The sequence below is a fragment of the Macrotis lagotis genome, chromosome 4 (genome assembly GCF_037893015.1).
Source record: "Macrotis lagotis isolate mMagLag1 chromosome 4, bilby.v1.9.chrom.fasta, whole genome shotgun sequence".
Taxonomy (NCBI): Eukaryota; Metazoa; Chordata; class Mammalia; order Peramelemorphia; family Peramelidae; genus Macrotis; species Macrotis lagotis.
This window is the reverse complement of record NC_133661.1, coordinates 20990608-21011612: the sequence shown is the minus strand read 5'-3', so window position 1 is coordinate 21011612 and position 21005 is coordinate 20990608. Positions and strand designations below refer to the sequence as shown.

At 38.3% G+C, this 21005-nt stretch overlaps 1 protein-coding gene across 18 annotated transcripts in view; it reads left to right on the top strand.

Annotated features, from left to right (window-relative positions):
- Nucleotides 1-21005, top strand: part of ANK3 (ankyrin 3) — a 702796-nt gene that overhangs the window by 669937 nt on the left and 11854 nt on the right. For 17 of the 18 annotated variants that reach the window (XM_074232298.1, XM_074232306.1, XM_074232303.1 and 14 more), the window contains 7 exons: nucleotides 1259-1333; nucleotides 2652-2783; nucleotides 4224-4367; nucleotides 7921-8599; nucleotides 10694-11060; nucleotides 13684-13734; nucleotides 16069-16155. In XM_074232298.1, the coding sequence (XP_074088399.1) occupies nucleotides 1259-1333; nucleotides 2652-2783; nucleotides 4224-4367; nucleotides 7921-8599; nucleotides 10694-11060; nucleotides 13684-13734; nucleotides 16069-16155 (1535 nt within the window). The remainder of the gene's footprint in view (nucleotides 1-1258; nucleotides 1334-2651; nucleotides 2784-4223; nucleotides 4368-7920; nucleotides 8600-10693; nucleotides 11061-13683; nucleotides 13735-16068; nucleotides 16156-21005) is intronic. The other variant, XM_074232309.1, reaches the window with a different exon arrangement.

The window sequence follows — 21005 nt, the reverse complement described above, 5'->3', positions numbered from 1 at the left end:
AGAAAAAAGAATCAATAGGGCATAGGCCAAAATCCAAACTTCCCATAAAGGCCACCTCCTCCAAAGATGCCTTCCCTCCAAAACAGGTTCCAAACAAGGCAGTGAGTAAAACAAGGCAAGTTAGTAAACCCGAGAGAGCCAAAACCCTCCATTCTTCTCCATGTGTAGAAGTCAGGTCAAGGATTCCAATAAAAAACCCACACAGAGAGAGCCTAGCTTTAGTCAGAGAACCAGGAACAAAGCCAAAACCAGGCCAGTTAGAAAGAGGCAAGATCAAGCAGCTTCCTTCCAAATTACCAGTAAAGGTAAGATCTGCCTGTGTGGCTACAACCACAGGGAAAGTCAGGAAGACCCAGCTCAGGGAAGTATGTAAACATTCAATTGAATATTTTAAGGGAATTAGTGGGGAGACGCTAAAGCTCGTGGACCGTCTGTCTGAGGAAGACAAAAAGATGCAGCCCGAGGGGTCCGATGACGAAGACAGTACATCCAGAAATACATCCTCCTCAGAAGCGCCTCGGGTTTGCCCACCTCCCATTACACCGAAGTCTGCTAGAGATAAGAGAAAGGAGGCAGCGTCATTAAAATCAAAGAATGGAAAGGCCGGCAGTGAGAAAAGGAGCAGTAGAAGGACTGGTGAGGATGAAGGCAGTCAGGTTTCTAGAGCGCTTTGGCTCTCGTCCTGGAGATCCAGCCTAGTCTGTAAAACTTTCCCACTTGTTGATGCTAGTGCATGACGTGTCGTGATTGCCTGTGAAGTGAATTAACTGTGGTGTTCATTGTCCTTGTCATCTGTCTGTGCTATCTTATAGAATCTTCTTTCTTCCTTTCTGAACAAACGCTGCACTGTAGACAGCTAGGGAAGCATGCTGAAACCCATTGGTGTCATTCAACGCTTTACATTGGTTCTAACGAATGAACACGACTCTCCATCGGAGGGTTGACCAGTCCGCGGTAGTGTCTTCACCAAAACAAGGACTAGAATTGTCATAACCGTTTGTAGCAAACTCATCAGCATGTTTAACTCCATTATTCAACATCCATTTAGTCGGACACTTGGCCTTACGCAGGTGGAAACATAACAAACCATGTCAAAAAAAATGATTAAAATTAAAAAAAAAAAATTTGTGTAGGTAATTAGGATACATTTGAGTTTCAGCAATAGCCCCTCTGTAAAACCCAAGTACTTTTAAAGCACAATTTTCCAACATGATGTCTTTCCCTATGAGTATTTTAACTAAAAAATTATACATCGCAGGTCCACAAAGTCCATGTGAACGGACAGATATCAGGATGGCCATTGTGGCTGATCATCTGGGGCTGAGCTGGACAGGTGAGTACTCGGTAAAGACTGGCAAATCTTCTCCCGTTCTCTATAAATTAGAGCAGGGAGGAAACAATGCAAAGTATTATTCTAGGGGCTAAAATAGTATTTCTCTATATGACAGTTTCTTTTCTATATTGTTTGATAATAATAATAATAGCAAAATTATTTTAGGAATCAGTGATCAAGGAATTCAAATTGGGCAAATTCCCTCTGAAATAAAAGTTAATTCTATTGATGTGAAGTCAGTTCTCTCACTTCTCTGTGCCAAAAAAGGGAAGAGACTTGAATAATATTAAACAAATGGCAGTGATGCAGAAATGTGGATTTGAATTTGAGATGTGGTCCAAGATCTGTACACATAGAGTTGCCCCTATGGAACATCTTTAGGTTTGCCAAAGCCCTTCTGTCATCTCATATTATCTTCCTAACAGCTCTGTGATATTATTATTCTCCTCATTTTAAGAATAAGGAACCTGAGAATGAGAAAAATTAAGAGATTTGGTTTAGTTCACCCAACTAATAAAGTGTTGGAAGTTGAGAAGACTCAAGTAAAAATCCCATCTCAGATATTTAAAACAATGTGTGCCTTTAGACAAGACCTCTGAGTCTGTTTCCTCATCTGTAATATTAATAGCATCCATCTCACAGGATTGTTTCGAAGATTAAATTAGATTACATAGAATCCCAAAAAGTCTAAGACTTTTGGAACACTTTGTATAGACAGAAGTATATCAGGTAAAATAAGTAATAGGTAAATATGAAATATCATTATCGTTAAATAATTAATACAGTGCTCATAGTACTCATGATTGAGTGTTTCCAGGAAAGAAATGTAATTTTGTACTGGGAGGTGGGACTTCTCTGCATAGAAGATCCATGAAAGCAAACCCCTTGCCTTGGCTAAATATTTGTGTCTTCCCCCAGTACCTTCCTTGTTATTCTGCCCACAATAGATATATAGCAAATTCTATTAGATGAATAAATGAATCAGTGGTAACAAAGCAAACGAATTCCTGTTTGATGTAAAAATCATCAGTTATATTAGCAATTTTTGTGTAGCTACTTTTAAGGTTTTGCTTAGAGATAGCTCTATGGAGATGATTACAGGTATAGCCTATAGGTGAGAACATTATTGCTTTCATACTGAACTAAGGGGCTTAGATTTAAACCCCAGGAAGGTAAATCGGTAATATCAGAAGTTGCCAATATGCATCACTCTTCTTCTTTGATCGTTGGTGCCTCTTAGCAAGCATTTGCAGAATTATGTGATGAAGCCATAATGGGTGGTTTTCTAAATCTTTTCGTTTCTTCTCTTGTTTTACAGAACTGGCGAGAGAGTTGAATTTTTCCGTGGATGAAATCAACCAAATCCGTGTAGAAAATCCAAATTCTTTAATTGCTCAGAGCTTCATGTTATTAAAAAAATGGGTTACCCGAGATGGAAAAAATGCGACAAGTATGATAAGATATATTATTTTACCTTTGACAACTCTCTTCCACCTAGTTTATGGGAAAATCATCCAGGCCAGTGGATAATCCTTTGGTCTGAAAAATTGAGATGTATTTGTGGAAGTTCAGTTAAAAGTTTCTAATTTGACTTTTAGAGAGTCAATCATCAAATGTCGTGTGTGTGTGTGTGTGTGTGTGTGTGTGTGTGTGTGTGTGTCTTTGTGTGTGTGTGTGTTTGTCATCATGTGAGGCTTTTTATATCACCATTGTAAGTTTATCCATGTCTGTTATGATTGGAAAATGGTGGCAATTAATGGATTGACATGAACTTTGAACCATCATTTAATAAGTTCTGGGTGCGCAGGGAGGGGAAGAATAGGAAGACAAAGAGGAATTCACAATAATAAGAGACAGACATCAACTTGTTCACCATTAAGCCAGGTATTTCTTGTGCTTCTGGTCCATTATCTCTCTCCTTCTCCCTCCCACCCCACCGTCCATTTTTTTGGCTAAACAAAAACAATGTTAAGCTATGAATTATGAGTAATTTCCCTTGCATTGTCAGTACTGTACTATAAGCAAGTACTTTAATTAAATTGTTAAGTATCAAATTGATTTTGGTAGTTTGCCATCTTAAAAAGCAAAATTCGATTTCATATTTGGTTAAATGGCATGTAACCAAAGAAAAAGAAGAATAGTTCAAAGTAGGGGCAGCTAGGTGGTGCAGTGGATAGAGTGGATAGAGCCATGGAGTCAGGAGTACCTGAGTTCAAATCCGGCCTCAGACACTCAATGATTACCTGGCTGTGTGGCCTTGGGCAAGCCACTTAACCCCATTTGCCTTGTAACAACCTTAAAAAAAACAATAACAAAAAAATAGTTGGAAGTCCTGGTACTTTGAAAACTGATTTCTAAGCTATTTATGCCATTCTTATCAAATACAGCTTACAGAGTGCTTATTAGGTCAGACAACCTTTTCCCTCCTCCCCTGGCCAGGGCTCTGAACCCTGTCATTAATAACCTATTTGAAAATATTTTTTAAAAATTTATTTTATTTAATGAAGGCAATGGGATTAACTGACTTGCTCAAGGTCACATACCTAGGCAATTATGTCTGAGGCTGGATTTGAACTCAGTTCCTCCTGACTCCAGGACTGGTGTTCTATCCCACTGTGCCACCTAGCTGCCCCAGTAGTATTTTAAGAAAAATATTTTTCCCCCTATAAAATTTTTGCTTTGATTTTTACAAGATATTGAATTCCAAATTTTTCTCTCTCTCTCCCTCCCTCCCTTCCCCTCTTCTGAAAATGGTAGGCAGTATTGACAACCTCTTTAAGAGCAACTCAGACCTTGGGGGGGAGGCCACCTGAGAAGATATTTAATGGGGGGGAATGATGGCATTTAAGTTGTCCCAGTTATATTTTTATCCTTTTTTTTCGCTTTCCAGCTGATGCCTTAACCTCAGTCTTGACAAAAATTAACCGAATAGATATAGTGACCTTGCTTGAAGGACCAATATTTGATTATGGAAATATTTCCGGCACCAGGAGCTTCGCAGAAGAAAACAATGTTTTTCATGATCCCGTTGATGGTAATTGAATCTGATGTTTATTTAGTCATTTAATTAATCTGAAAACTCGATAAACTGAGATAGTTGCTCAAAAAGAAACTGAATTGTGATTTTCTTGGGTTTTAATTTCTCATCTTCAGAGCAATTTTCCTTCTAGAATTCCAATTGTGGAACATTTGTCTGCATGGAAATATTGAGCTAAAACCTCAAGTATGTTTTATGAGGCATGAACTACAAAAACCAAAGTATCTAACAAAGATGTTACTTAATTTTGTCTTGATTCATGGGCTGTAATCAAAAAGCTGAGCCCCCCAAAATAAGAAAATTCTATTCTGAAATGGTGGGATAGTTAGTTTCCTGAAAATGCTTCACGTTGACCATTTTAATGTTGTTTTAAAACTACTAGTTTGATTGTTGCCACATGAGCAATACACTGGCTAAAAATGAAATTGTTGCCTTATGGTAATAGTATGAATTCCTGGTACTTAAGAGGTAGAGAGTGAGATGAAAAACCACCTAAAGGGGCCAGCTAGGTTGTGTAGTAGATAGCTCACCAGCTCTGGAATCAGAAGGACCTGAGTTCAAATCTGGTTTGACACTTGCTAGCTGTGTAACCCTGGGCAAGTCACTTAACCCCAATTACCTCCAAAACAAACAAACAAAAAAACTCACACCTAACATAATGTTGGGCACATTATAAACTCTTAATAAATATTGATTAGTTGATGAAAAAAGGTAGCCTTCAAAAATGAATGTATTTGTATCTAATATTGAGCCAGTACACATTCTCAGAGAAAGACATATTCCTTGAATCATACATTAAAACATTTTCAATACATTGGGAAGAGATAAGAAATTATTAATTTGTTCTGGGTGAATTATAGAGAATCATTTGTATTGCCAGGATTAACATACAATTAGCCTTTTTATTTAGAAATGACTTTTTAATTTATATTAAATTATTTATATTTTATTTACAAATAACTTTTATTTTGAAATAGCTCTTTGTATTAAAATATTGAGAGTTATTTGTTAAACATCTTAGGGGGTACTGAAAATGAGATTCTCTCAGTTATATAAATTGAAATTCCTATGTTAAATTAGCAAAAGGAAGGTTGAAGTTTGTTTCTTGGTGATGAGGGTTCAGACTACAGTTGCTTTTTTAATCTGTGCCCAAAGTTTTGAAAATATATTTAAAATCTTTATTGAGAAAGGAGAAAAATGGATCAATATCAATAATTTCCAGTAGGCTGATTATGAATAAAACTCACTAACTCCTGTTTTCTCTGTATATTATGTGCTAAGGGATAACACACTCAAATTATAGATAATATTTGTTGTTTTAAAGGTAAAGGTCAACACCCAAAGTGAACCATGCCTTAGCCTCAACAGCAGTATCCACATGAGGAGTAATAATGGCAGAAACTTTCAAACTTAAATATAAAGAAGCCTCCCAACTACTCTGAGTAAAACTCTTTTGGACTACCAAATTTAGGATGGTCTTCCATATACTTAATTAGGAACTGAATGTTGAAAGATCTCATATAACATTTTCACAAAATATCAGAGTGTTTTTTTAAAAAAAAATTATCAAATAAATTGGTGGCATCATATCTTTCTGGTCATTTCAGATGTTAAAATCCTCAACCATAAAACTTTGTTAAATTCAGGGAGTTTAGTTGCTATATATTTAATTAATTATTCTTTTACAATTTCATTTTTTTAAATGTGGGTTTCCCTAAAATTTTTTTTGTGTAACTATCATGACAAATTTTGAAATCTATATTCCAAAAAAAATAAAAATTATCAGTTACACCAAGTACTTACCCCAAACAGTGGCAATTATTTACATGACAAAATTACTTGTTTTGGAATCATTTTCTGAGATTGTATTTGCCTACTTGGGTCAAATTTTCAGCCAGCCTATGTTAAAATCTTGTTCCTTATCATCCCATGCATGTCTAGAGAGGGATACCAAATTGGTGTTTGCTTCTGAGGCCAAGTGAAAATTTAACCCCTTTGTCTCTGTGAAATACTAATGGAACAAATAGATGTGTTATGTTGCCAGTTTGTTCTGTCTCTTCTCTGAAACCTCCCAGAACTTCCTTTCCTCACCAAGACCAGACGGCTTTTGACCTTTCTATGAAATAAGGCAAAAAAAAAAAAAAGGCATGGAAAGAGAAAAATGCAATTTTCTTCCTTTTGGGGCAAGTTGGTCAAAGGTTCAGGGTCCAAACTTTCCTTGGGTTTCCTAACATTCATTGTGTGTGTAGACTAATTCTTGGCAATTGTTGTTTCCACATCTTCATTGTTCATCTGTTCTTTTCTCTCTTTTGTTTGATCAGTGGTTCTGATTGTTCCCACATCACCGAAATCACCTCAGTCACCCAGATGACCAAGAACTCCCTCCTCCCTTCAGTCTTCTCCTCTGTTTACTGGAGTTGAGATTTTCATCTAGAGCCTTATCAGTAGTTTCTGCTTTTTGATCCTTCTCCTGTGCTTTCCCTTTTTAGAAACCCCTCTGTTTTTGCTTAGGAGTCTTGTAACCTTCACTGCGGGTTTCCCTTTATTCTTGGTATTCTCAGCACCTCGGACAGGGTTTTTCATAGGCACTTAAATTCATTCATTGGCTACCTTTAAATCATATTATCGGTGCTGACTCTGACATTCATATGAAGTCATTACTTTTTTTTAGGTTTGTTTGTTTTTTTTTTTTGCAAGGCAATGGGGTTAAGTGGCTTGCCCAGAGTTAAGTGGCTTACCAGAACTAGGTAATTATTAAGTGTTTGAGGCCAGATCTATCCACTGTGCCACCTAGCCACCCCAAAGTCATTACTTTTTAAAGGATGTAGGTGGTGCAATGGATAGAGCACTGGCCCTGGACTCAGGAGGACCTGAGTTCAAATTAGACCTCAGCCACTTAATAATTATCTAGCTGTGTGTCCTTGGTCAGGTCACTTAATCCCATTGCCTTGCAAAAACCCCCCAAATAAATAAAAATAAAAGCTGTAGAGTCAAGTAGCAAAGGTTTGGAATGGGGTTTTAAAAGCAGGATAACCAAGAGGCAGAAATAATTACTTGTTAAAGCTGCTTGTCTTGATCTGCTCTGTTCATTGCTCTTGCAAGATGAAATTTGCATACTCCTAATAGAAAACAAAAATTGGTCACCCAGAGTATGGTGCTTATTAATGAGTTATCAGAAATTTCTTCACAAGCTCTGTGACCTTGGGTAAGTCACTTCCTCCTCTGGGCCTCAGTTTCCTCATTTGTAAAATGAGGTCATTTTGATTAAACAGCCTCTAAGATCCCATCTGACTCTTAAGTCTATGACCCTAGTATTTTTTACTTAAGTAATAGCATTTTTAATATATACTTATATTGCACTGGGTTTGGGTGGGAGTATTTTGTTGTTGTTGCTGCTGTTGTTCCATTAAATTCAACTAAGTAATTTTACTGGCACCATTTTATCAACTCATTATGCATTTTCATATGTGATATAATTTGGGTCATTTTACATCTGTTTTTGTTGTATCATGATTCATTCCAGTTCGTCCAAATGTACTGTCTTCCATAGGTTACTCTTCCCTTCAAATGGAACTGGAAACCCCCAGTGGGTTGCACTACCTTCCACCTACCCCTTTCCAGCAAGATGATTATTTTAGTGATCTCTCTAGCATAGAGTCACCCCTTAGAACTCCCAGTAGACTGAGTGATGGGCTAGTAACTTCCCAGGGAAATGTAGATGGCATGGCAGAAGGACCTCCAGTTGTAACGGCGGAAGATACCTCATTAGAAGACACCAAGTTGGACTTCTCGGTGCCTCACCAAGTCGTTCCTGGTGGTGTGGAGGTGGAGGAGAGCCAGCTGGAGGACATTTGTCTAAGCGAGTCTCCTCACCACCTCAGAAGCTTGGCCGGGGTCCGCAAAGATGTTGAGCTCTCAAAGGAAATAGAAAAGACTAGCAAAGTAGAAATGAGCCTTAAGCAGAAGGAGAGAGAGAACTCTGGTCCTGAGGAGGAGATGACGGAAGAAAAACTGAAGTCTCTTTTTGAGGACATTCAGCTGGAAGAAGGGATGGAGTCTGAGGAGATGACAGAAGAAAAGGTTCAGGCTCTGCTCAGAGGGGTAGAGCAAGTCGAACGGGAAATGTATTCAATTACAGGTTGGCAGAATGAGGCCTCCACGGGCAACCCCGAGCCGCCGATGCCAGGGCGCAGGATAGCTGGTGGGTTATTGGATCGGCTGGATAACAGGTATGGACAAGCCCATGAGGGGTGGGGGGTGATGAGGTCACCTGGAGCCTCATTTCTGAACCTCAGAAAGTTTCCAGGCCCTGAGAGGTCCAGGAAGTTTGTTCCTCATGTTAAACTAGAGAAATAAAATCTCCAAGTGAGAATTGTATTGATATTTTGCAGGATGCTCTGCCAACAAGATGTGAGTATATATGTGTGTGTTTATTGTGTGAGGGTGAGAGAGAGAGAGAGAGAGAGAGAGAGAGAGAGAGAGAGAGAGAGAGAGAGAGAGAGAGAGAGAGAGAGAGAGAGAGAGAGAGAGAGAGAGTGTGTGTGTGTGTGTGTGTGTACTAGCTTAGAGTTTTTTCCAGCTTCTCTAACTACACAGCCAGTGCTGTTTCCCATATAGAGATAATGCCGCCTTTTGGACCCATATATATATTTGGGAGGCATGAAGGAGAAAATCATAATATAGTCCTTGTACCTTTAGTCAAGAGTGCCTTATTGAATGAGAATTACAAAGGAGACTTATCTGGTGACTCGAGGCCCTGCAAACCCAAGAGATGAGGAATATCAGGAGTCGGTGTGTTTTTAAACAATGAATACTGAGCTTGGAGTCAGATAACCTGGGTTCGAATCCCACACTCTTCTGTGTGACCTCAGACAAATCACATAACTACCCTAGATTTCAAGTTCAATTGTAGATTGAAGGCGCTGTTCCAGATGACCTCTAAGTCCTCTAAATTCTATGGCTTGTATTTTCTTCTCACCCAGAGGCCCTAAATAATGTCACTGCCTCAGTTTATAGGGAGGGTGGAAACTGAAAAGTAAATTTACCCAATCCAGCCCTCCCTCTCCTCCAGTCTCTCCCAGCTATTGAGCCTAAGACAACATATCAAGTCCTAGATTTATCACTTGTTCAATGATTGCTGTCCCCAAAGGGTTGCCTTCTTTACATCTTTTTTAAAGAAAATGAACATTACAAAAGGAAGGTCCCAACCATTCCCATATACTTGTGTTCTTCCAGTATCCTTTGCTCTTCCTGAAGATAGACTGATTTTAACAACTAAAAGAGTATCACAATTAAAATAGCTACTGTTGGCTGCCTGATGCTCGAGACTCCTTCTATTGCTAGGACTACCATTCTATTACAAATATTTCATCCACTTTTATTTTTTCCTTAAAAATGAACAATGTGATACCATAGAGAACTATTGATTGCAAAGCAAGCTCTAATCTGTTAGACTTGGCAAGCTAAAGATGAAATGAAGCAAAAGTTGACCCTTTTAGAAGGTCAGTTAGATCGACAATTCTGTGCAATCTTCAGCCCCTGGTCTTATGGCAACTTCTCTCCAGGGCAAGGGTACAATATCTTAGTTAAGCAGAGTGCCATTAAATTTTCTTTAAGCAATTTAGATTAATATCCATTTCCTCCTATGCAAAACATCTACACCAAAACACATATAGCAGAATGAGTGTCATCCTTCCAGTAGTCACCCTAGAACCTAGACTTATTGCAATGATTCTTCTATTGCTTCAGAAAGACCTGGATTTCCTCTGTGTGATCTACTGGAGCTAATGAAGGTTTCCTTCATTGTTTTACAACCTTTTTCACTTTTTAACAAAATGGACACTTTTATTTACCTAGTTAGCAAGGTTGCTGGTATAGGTAAGGCTTGGAGATAATAGTCTTAACATGATAGAATGCTCTGATCATTTCCAAGTTCAAGGGAAGCCAGGGAGATATCCTCTATTGAACACTGGGGTCCCAGCTTCAGAAGGTTACAGAAAACTTGTTAAGTGTCAAAAACCTCAGGGGTAGCTAGGTGGCACAGTGGACAAAGCACCAGCCCTGAAGTCAGGAGTACCTGGGTTCAAATCTGGTCTCAGACACTTAATAATTACCTAGCTGTGTGGCCTTGGGCAAGCCACTTAACCCCATTTGCCTTGCAAAAACCTAAAAAAAAGTGTCAAATACATCTTTATTGTTTTTTGAAGTATTTTTTAAAAAGAGTGAAAATGTGATTTGTGACAATTTAGAATTTGTAATGACTGAGTTCTTTTTGTCACATAATATACTGACAGTCTGTAATGTCCTTTTTTCATTTCTTCCAGCCCTGACCAATGTAGGGATTCTATTACCTCATATCTCAAAGGAGAAGCTGGCAAATTTGAAGCGAATGGCAGCCACCCTGAGGCCTTTTCCGAAACCATGGCCAAGTCTCATATCCAAGAATCACAGAATGATGTCGGAAAGCCTAGGGACAAGGAGCCTCTGAAACCAAAAACCCCAGGTTCTGGCCGCAGCGACGGTCCAGTAGCCTTCCAGAAATCTGTGGAAGAAACTAGCAAGCATTTAGCAGATGAGATCAAAACCTCTGTGCCTGTCAGTGTGAAAAAGGTGAATAGGACTTCTTCAGGGGATGCAAAGCCACGACTAAACCTCCATGAGGAAGAGGGCGCTGTCCATCCTGACCACAAGGTACAAGGTCCAATTCTCTAACATTGTTCACTAATTAAAGATTAACTTATTTATTCGGTTCCTTTTGAGGAGAGTCATGTAATCACTCTACTTCCTTGTGGTCCAAAGGTTTTGATATCGATGCTAAAAGTCCATGGGGTTAAAAGCTTGAATTATATAATAATGTTTTCTCATTGGCAAAGAACTGAGCCAGGAGAGAACCTACCGCATCATCATCCTCCCTTGGAAAGACTAAATATAAATGACCTGTCTAATGTTGTGTTAAGTGGCAGATCCAAATCTAGATTCTAGGTCTTCTGATTCCAAACCTGACCTTCCTTCTGCTCATGTTATCAAGAGATGACTAGTCCTTTCCTTGAGCTCATCTTTGCTTCCATTTAATTAACATGATTACTCTTATTAATTAAATATGACAGAAGGAGCAAGGCAGGAAGTTCAAGTTTGTACCTCGGTTTTGACATTGCCTTCCTTGAGTGAGCTCCATTGAGCCTCAGGTTCCTCATCTGTAAAAAATGGGAATAATAAGAGTTGTATGGCCTACTTCACTGTAAGCAAGGGAAGGACTTTGTCAACCTTAAAGTCTTATAGAAATGTGAGCGTGCATATAAACTCACAATAGTAACCATCCAGATCTAGGCAGCTTTGTCCTTTAAGACCCTGTGGTCCAACATGGGTATTCTTTAACCATGAGAGTATTTAAAAACAGGAAAATATTTCTTCAATTTCAAACAAATCAGGAGTCATTCACCATTATGAAGCAACAATAAGGAACTGGTAAAATGCCTCATTTTTTATGGTCTTGTTTAAAAAATTTTCTCCATTTGTTTTGATAGGTCTGACTTATGCAAAATGGAAGAAAATTTGGAAATTTAAAAGCTGAAAGTTATTTAAATGGTCTTGATTTTTTTTTACAAAACATCATTTTTGTAAAAAAAATTGTACAAAACTCTTATCATTTTCTGAATTGTTTTAAGTCTATATCTTTGCTTGAGTCAATATCTATGAAAAGGATTCTTGGGGTAACTTTCTGTTCCCTTCCAAGTACATCTTCATACTTGGCATTTCTTAAAAGCAAAGTGATAGAAAGTCCATAGAGTTTGGAAAACATGCTGGCTCTCTCCTACTTCCTTTAGCTGCCTCTCTCTCATAAATCTTTGTGTGTACTTTCTTGATTCGTGTATTATATACTGACAAAAACATTGGGAGCCTTTGGCTGAGCCCTCATAACTCCCAGGCATCACAGTCTACACTAAAGCCTTCAAAGAGAAAAATGAAAGCTATCTCATATGTTTGACCTTTTGATCATTTTCTTTTAGTTTTTCAATTGTGAGAGAGGATTTTCTCAAAAGATTCCTTTAAGGGGCAGCTAGGTGGTGCAGTGGATAGAGCACCAGCCCTGGAATCAGGAGGACCTGAGTTCAAATTTGGCCTCGGACACTTAATAAATTGCCTAGCTGTGTGACCTTGGGCAAGTCACTTAACCCCATTGCCTTGCAAAAACAAAAAAGAATGAGAGAAGACAGGGAAATGAATGCCTATGCATGTAATATTATTTGTTAATGTTAGTTGATAATAGTATGGATGATAGTGATGGTTTGTCTGAATCTACATTTTTTAACTCATTTATATTATGATGATTCTTGAAAGGCAGGATTTTCCTAGATATCAGTTTCCTTTTATTTTAGTCTTCACCAGTACAGCATCTTGAGCATCAAGGTGATGAGTTAGCCTCAAAATCAACTCAAAAATTTGAGCACCCCAACAATTCAAACCTATAAGATGCAGAGAAAGTGCTGACCTACATTGGTAGAGAGGGATTCCTGATCTGGGAATTCTCTGTAATCACAGTTCTAGGACCTGTCCCTAATTCTTTAACTCTTTGTAGTGGACCTTAATAAATGAATCATAAGGTAATGTAAATGTTTCCTTTTGGAAGGAACCCTCTCTTCCAAATTTTTGACAATGGCATCAACTATATGGTAATTTAGTTATATAACTTTAATCAGAAAGAGTCTATTAGAAGTGATCATGGGGCAGCTAGGTGGTGTAGTAGATAGAGCACTGGCCCTGGAGTCAGGAGGACCTGAGTTCAAATCCAGCCTCAGACACTTAATAGTTACCTAGCTGTGTGGCCTTGGGCAAGTCACTTAACCCCATTTGCCTTGCAAAAACCTTAAAAAAAAAGAAGTGATCATAATACAGTCAATAGATTTTTAGAGTTTATTGAGTTTATATACTATATATTCATGGTAAACCTTTAGAAAGTTCCCAGGAGAATTTTTATTCATGGGAGAAATCAAGTAATCAATCATCTCAAGCAATAGAAAACGATGACCAATTGAAGAATTCATTGGGTTTTTCCTTGAGTTTTCATCCTCATTGTGAGGAGGAGCCAGTCACTTTTGGCCATAATCAACAAAGGATTGAAAAGCAAGGTGAAATTAAATTGCTTTCTCATTCATATGGAGTTGAGACTCACATACTTTCCACCCCTAAACTAAAAATATATCAGAGAGGTCCTTGCTGCACCCTTTGTGGCTACAGCAAGGGTAGAAAAACCAACAAGGTCATCAACTGTATCAGCTCAGAATACAGCACCCTTTTTGTTCCCCCCAAAAATCAGGTTAAAAGTCCAGGTGTGACTCTTACACGGATTGCTGCCTGCTGTTACCAGGTAAATAACCACCGCTTCTTACCCCAGTCCCAGCAGCTGTCCATGGCAGAGACCAGTGGGGACTCCTCACCCACCACTCTCTACCTCACTTAGTAAGAAGGTTCTCTCAGCTGTGCCCCATGGGCCGGGAGACTCTCTCCCAAGCCACCATCATGACTTTGGCACACCGGGGAGAGCTCACTCTGAGATCCTTTTGTTTGACTGCAAGACCATCCCTGCCTTGATTTTGTAATGAAAGCTGTTTTTTTTTTACTCTTTTCCGCATTTTCCAAGTGGTGGCCTTTATGTCTAAAAATAAAGTGTTCTTGACTAATTAAGCATATGGCTTTTCCGAGTTTTCCCCTTTGCTTCCTCCTCTTCCCCATTAATGCCATTACCCTAGACTGGTAACTTTCCTTGAGAAGGATCAGTTCTACTAACCCTTACAGCACGCGGGAAAGATGAGCTGTTGGCATTTGCTGTTGTGTTGTGGTTTATTATTATTTTATCTCAAATCATGTAGCCCCTTCAAAATACCCCAAGTTAATATTTTAATATTTCAGATAATTAAGGCATAGCAGAATGCTAAATTATTCCCATGTAGTAAATACCTTCAACATTGCTTCCCTCCCAGGAGAGAATTAAGGCAAAAATGAATTTCCTAACAAAACAGGAATAATGTCACAAAGACCTCTATACAACTAATGAGCTTTTTCTCCCTCGGGGAAACCTAGAACTATCCTATCATCTGTTTTTGAATAACTTTTCACAAATTCAAAACAATTGATAGTAGCTAATCCTGTATTGTCCTGGTATTTTTTTTTCTGATTTTTTTTCTGTTCCTGTGGACTTTACTAGAGTTACTGTCTATTGGGCCATTGTTTTCTAGGGGTAAATAAGGAAGCTTAGAAAATAAAGTATTATTGGGGCCAAAAAAATAAATAGAAAGTATTATTTCCAAAGCCCTTTCACTGAAAATCAGAAATGGAATTATTTCAACGAATGCCATTGTCTACTCTTAATAATCTTTTTTTTAAGGTTTTTGCAAGGCAAATGGAGTTAAGTGGCTTGCCCAAGGCCACACAGCTAGGTTATTATTAAGTGTCTGAGACCGGATTTGAACCCAGGTACTCCTGACTCCAGGGCCAGTGCTTTATCCACTATGCCACCTAGCTGCCCTGATACTCTTTTGAGTATAATTTTTCTTCACATTGTTAGCTACTTCAAAATTATTTGTTGACATTTAATGCATCTTCCCAATTTTGTTCTTTTAAAATTTATCTTAAGAATCTAAGGGAATGTTTTAAGAATTTATTTAAAGTTAACTTTATTCAAACTTAAATAATATTTAAATATTTGGAATTTTGTTTTGCTAAAATGCTCCATTTTTTTCTACTTACATCATCTCAGACCTGTTCTGAAATACATATGAACACATGCACACACATATGTTGGTACCATAGTTTTATCCATAGTGTGCTAAATAACTTACTCCTTTTTAAATAGAATTTGTAAGAATGATAGACTACAGGGCAGCTAGGTGGCGCAGTGGATGGAGTACCGGCCCTGGAGTCAGGAGTACCTGGGTTCAAATCCGGTCTCAGACACTTAATAATTACCTAGCTGTGTGGCCTTGGGTAAGCCACTTAACCCCATTGCCTTGCAAAAATCTTAAAAAAAAAAGAATGATAGACTAGATAAGTATATATAAATAAAAATACCATTATAGTGATGTATAAAAATTACATTTTTTAACATAAAACAATCTCAGATCTCTAAATTTCCAGTGGGATTTTCAGAAGTTCCAGCTCCTTTGTCTTGGCTGTAGTGTGATGGCTTTTGTCAAGAATTCTGACCTTGATTATCTCTTGGTGTTTGAATTTAGAAAAAATTGTTCAAAATCAATTTTTTTGCTGATCTAATCTAATCAACATCATTTCCAACATCTCAAATATTTTTTGAAGTCCTACAGTTTGTGAATTTGTGTGTGTGTGTGTGTGTGTGTGTTTACTTCTCCCCAAACTTCCCTGTTCCTTTCCTTCTCTCTTCTCTCTACTCTGTCTGCATCCACTGAAGGTTATCATATTTCATTTCCCACTCCAAAAATTGTCACCTCCTGGATGTTTTTTTTTAATTTTTCTACCAATTCAAGTATTTAACAGTTCACTATTAATTAAACATCTAATGTATGAAGCACACTGTTTTAAGCACAGAACCTTACAAATGTGAAAATTTTTGTTTCCTCAAACCACAAAAAAAGAAATGAGGAAAGCAATTTCTTTCTTGATTTCCCATCTTGATATGTCTCTTCTTTTAAATGTGCTGATAAAATTCTACCCTAAATGCATTTGTCAGGATGATAAAGAGAGTGAGAGTTATTCGAGCTCAGAGGAAGAACGAAGAGTCACTACCAGAATTATTCGCCGACGTTTGATTTTAAAGGTATCCCACAGTTGGACTGGTGTGGGGGACTTGATTGGAAGTTCCTTTCTAGTGGAGTTTGATATTAAGCATGTTTTGCTTTCTAAAGATGGTTGATTAATTGTCCCTGAAAGTTTAGGATTACTAAAACAACTGTGCTGAGCGGACGCCAATGTGGGACCTTTTGCGATAAGCGAGTATCTTGAAAACGCCTTGGTGTTTGGGTTAAATTTGTTTTTTTGAAGTGTGTTGGATTGCATGAACAACTAATCCATCTTGGAGAGAGAGGTAACTGAATGAAATTCAGGTCTGATACCACAGAACACCTGCCCAAGGATATGAAGAATATGCTTGGAACTGGAGACTACGACTCTTCCTCTTTCTTGTCCCAAATTCTCATTGCTTATACTCCTAATGTGAGAAAAGATAGTCAGGTCTTCATTAATTACAGGCCTCTGGAAAAGGTATGGGCAACCTTGGGAGGTAACAGAATCAAAGCCAAGGAAGCTTTCCATATGTGTGTGCATGTAAATATATCTGTGTGTATGTATATGCATGTTTACATGTGTGTTTGTATATGGCTACATATATGTGTATTCTTCAAAAGATCAGGTGTATCCTATGTCAAACTGGACAATGACCATATGACCATGAAGGGGTGGGGGGACACTTAGGCCATAAAGAGCTAAAAGTTACACAAACCTAGATGCTGTTAGAGTTTCGTGTAAGACATTGTAGATGGATCCTGGACTTTATCCAGGGTCCAGTGGAATACTTCTTCCCACCTATAAAAATGACTTTACCCATATCCTCTTAGACATAATATTGTCAGTGTCATGATTAGAGAATGTGGGGAAATAAGGGAGTATTTTCAACAAAGAAACACACATATGTGTACAAGTTAATCAGCATATAAGGATTCCTGCAGGCCACATATTAACTTAATTTTATTTTAACCATATTTTACTATATTTTTAAATTTATTTTGTTAAATATTTCCCACTTATATTTTAATCTGATTCATACCAGGCTCATATACATACATACTTACACATGTAAATTGATATTAGTACTTCCCTCACTTAAATCCAATTTACTTACATGTCATGGCATCACCTCCCTGATGTCATAATCTTCTTCAAGAATGAAGGATAAATAATAACAATATATATGGACCACCTGTATGGTCCTTATCTTCTAGAAGGCCTTAAATGAGCATTGGTCCAGGGAGACAAGCTGGTTTCATGCTCTGTATGTTCAGAATCTGTGAAACTCTCTAGGTGAGGATTTTGATGAAGAGCAAATGGATAAAAGGAAGCAACATCCCAGATTTGACCTTGGACAGTAAGTTCTTTCAAAGACTTCTAGAATAATAAGGGAGAAAATGTCACACCCTGAAATCTCAAAAACTTCTAGAATAATACAAAAGAAAATAAGTCATTCCCTGAATCTCAAAGACTTCTGGAATAATAAGAAAGAAAATAAGTCATCCCCCGAAATCTCATGTGGAAAGAAGCATGTCCAGGGAGATCTCCAAAGGAGCTTCAGACCAGAGGAGATATTTGTCAGAGGCAGCTTCTCTATCCAGTTTTATATGAGCAAAGCCCAATGGTTAGTGTCTAAAATACCTGACCTACTATTCTAACCACAGGGAGACACTTTAAAAAAAAAGCAGGATTTAGGTCTAGGAGACAGCTCACCTAACCTGTCCCCTCCTTCATTTTACTGAGGAAGAAGCTAAGACGTAGAGTTGCAGCGACTTCCCAAAGTCTCACAGTCCTAGCTTTCTCTTTGTGTGCCTTGTTCCTAGTACACTTGCCTAACATATGGTAGGTGCTTAATAAATGCCCGCTGATTGTTTGAATCCACATGACTGTTACATGCTGAAATTCTTTACTCATCAATACTTAGCTGCTGAGGACGCCATATTTCTTCACCAGGGTAGGTTGGAACCACACTCTACTGTAACAGACATTCATAATGAGTGGCTGCATCTAAAGGAATAAATAAACTGGGGAAGGGGCCAACCTTCTGGTGATGAGGCTCTTTGGACATGACTTAGTGTTTTAATAGATGATTCCTGATTGATTACTTTGATTGCCAGAAATGAGCCCATTGCCAAGACCATGCAGAATTACAGAGCATCACAGCTGGGAGGGTCATCTAATACAACCTGGATCTTTTCCAATAAGTGGGCATCCACATCCTTCATCTGAAGCCCACAATGCCCCAACACAGCCCTTCCAGAAAGGGAGCCCAGGATTGACTCTTTACCACCTTATGGCCAGAGCCAGGAACAGAGTAATACACAAAACAACTCTGAAACGTGGTGCCCCGCATGGTCCATTTGGGAGGCAACATTTGACCCTGGGGTCTGTCTTTAGGTGATTCAGAGGAGGATTCAGAGTGACCTCTGGAGTCAAAAGATCTTAGTTCAGATCCCACCTCAGAGATTATTACCTGTGTGACCTTGAGCAAGTCACCTAACCCCTCCAGGCTTTAGCTTCCTCCTCCTCCTCCTCCTCTGTAAAAAGAGATACTGGACAAGAAGCCCTTTGAGGTCACTTATAGCTCCAGATAATTAACAGGCATTTTTCAATTGCTAAGCAGAGGATACAAAGACAAAAGTGAACAATCCTTGCCCTCAAGGAGTTTAAATTCTGTTGAATCTCTTGGCCTATGAACCCGCAACCATCAGGTAGAGGTGGGGAGATCCAGCAGACAAATAGAACTCTTGAAGAATAATAAACACTCAAGAACAAAGAATGAACAGATTTTAGCCCCTGGGAATGGTCTAACATTTTCAAAAATGTCTATTTAGAAACAGGCAGAATAGAAACAAGCAGAATAGCATTTTTTCTTGCTTTACTCTGCATTTCTTTTGTAAATTTGGAAAGGAAGTGGAATGATTTTTTCCCTTATTTTCTATTTTTTTCCAATTACATATAAAGATAATTTTCAACATTGATTTTTTGTAAGATTTTGAGTTCCACATGAAAATGTGTTTTGACCTACAAATGAGAAAACTATATTATGAATTTTGTGACTTCTTTTGTGTGGATACTTCTCCCACCAGTTAACAAATATTAAATGATCATTACTGAAGCCTCTGGGAGAGTAGAGAGTAGTGTGGCAGTCCTATGGCCCATCTCCAGGTGATGTGCCTCTCCATACTGACATAGGATGTTTTTGGATGATGAACCCCAAATACTGCCTTACCTCATTGCCACAAGGAGACAGCAAACAGTGAGGGAGAAACCCAAACAAAAATCCCAACAATTTAAAAATAGCCACAGTCCTAATTAGGTTTTGTATGTGTAAATACATCAGTCTTAGGTTTGAGTACATTTGGAAAGGAAACTTGCCTTATGATTTCATTTTAAATTGAGATATGAGGCATAGACTCACTATAAAGATAATATTTGTTTGACTGGATGGTATTTCACCAGCACCTTACTTAAAGAAAGGAATTCACCTTTCCTTTTAGGGCCACTCGTTTTTTAACAAGGTCAGCATTATCTTGAAGTCCCTGTAGATAGAAGCCCATGAGTGACCTGAGCCATAGATTAGAGAAAGGCATCAAAGTCAGAGTGACATTTGGGCAGTTGTGCTCTTTTTTCACTATATTTCCAGATCATGACTGACTTAAGATCCTAAAATCTTAAGGCTGTCAAAGACCCAATATCTCCTTCAGATCCCTCATTTTACCCAAGGGAAACTGAGGCCCAGAGCCTCTGCTTGCCTGAAGTCACACACAGAGCAGCAGAGCCAAGTCTTCCCTCTCTAAATCTGTCATTTTTTGCCCTAGTATGAAGATTCTTATTCCTGGATACATGAACTTTTTGTTTGAATATTTTGATGTTTCAACAATTGTTTTCTATATTATTTTGTTCATAAAGATTATGAATCTAAGAAGAATCCATAGGTTTCCCCCATCAAAGGGGACATATAGGACCTATAAAAGGTTAAAAATCCTTACCTTTTACATGGGTCTTCTGACTGACTCCCACCCCCAATCCAGTGACCCTTCCATAGTACCACACTTTAACATAAGACTGGAGGTTTATATTTGAAAGGGAATCAGGTCACGGGGCCCAATCCCTTTTACAGATGAGTCTCCTAGAAGCCAAGGGATTTATTCAGGGTCACATAGATGATCATAGAAGAGCTAAGATGTAAACTCAGGTCCTCTCATTCCAAATGCAGATGAACCATAGTGGAAAGGTTTGCTAAATAAATAGCCTCTGAGTTGAGGGCCAAACCAAGCAGAGATCTCTCCTATTCCCTCTTCTGGCAGGTACCTCACAAGTGGTTGTGAGGACCAAATGATATATGTAGTATGTTTCACAAACCAAGTAAATATTGAAATTAAAATTAAAAATAAAATGATTAAAATCATCATCACTGGTGCTTGTCAATAGGCTGCTCATAGGGATTGCCTAACCATAGAATCACCTATAGCTTCTTTTTTGTCTAAAGGGCACAGATGAAAGACTTGGTCCAAATTTTGCTAAAATTCAGACAACCAGGGTCAACAAGCTCCCAATGTCCAAAAGACAACAAAAAAAGAATACAGTCTTAGAACAGCATGGCCTATTCTTGCAGAAGCTTGGCTGGCTCATTAAGATCTCCTCAAGTGGGTCTAAATGTAGAGGAGACAGGACATGTATTCACTCACTGAAATCATTTGAATATCACACAGATCTCAAGGACCATTTAACATGAGTTTAAACAAGTTGCAATGAGGCTGAAAGAGTGCTAAATGAACAGACACAGGTTCAAATCCTGCTCCAGGCTTTTCCCAGGCTCTGATTCAGGAATGTCCCTTTCAATTTTCTTACCTCTAAAATGAAGAGTTTAGGTTTTGAGGT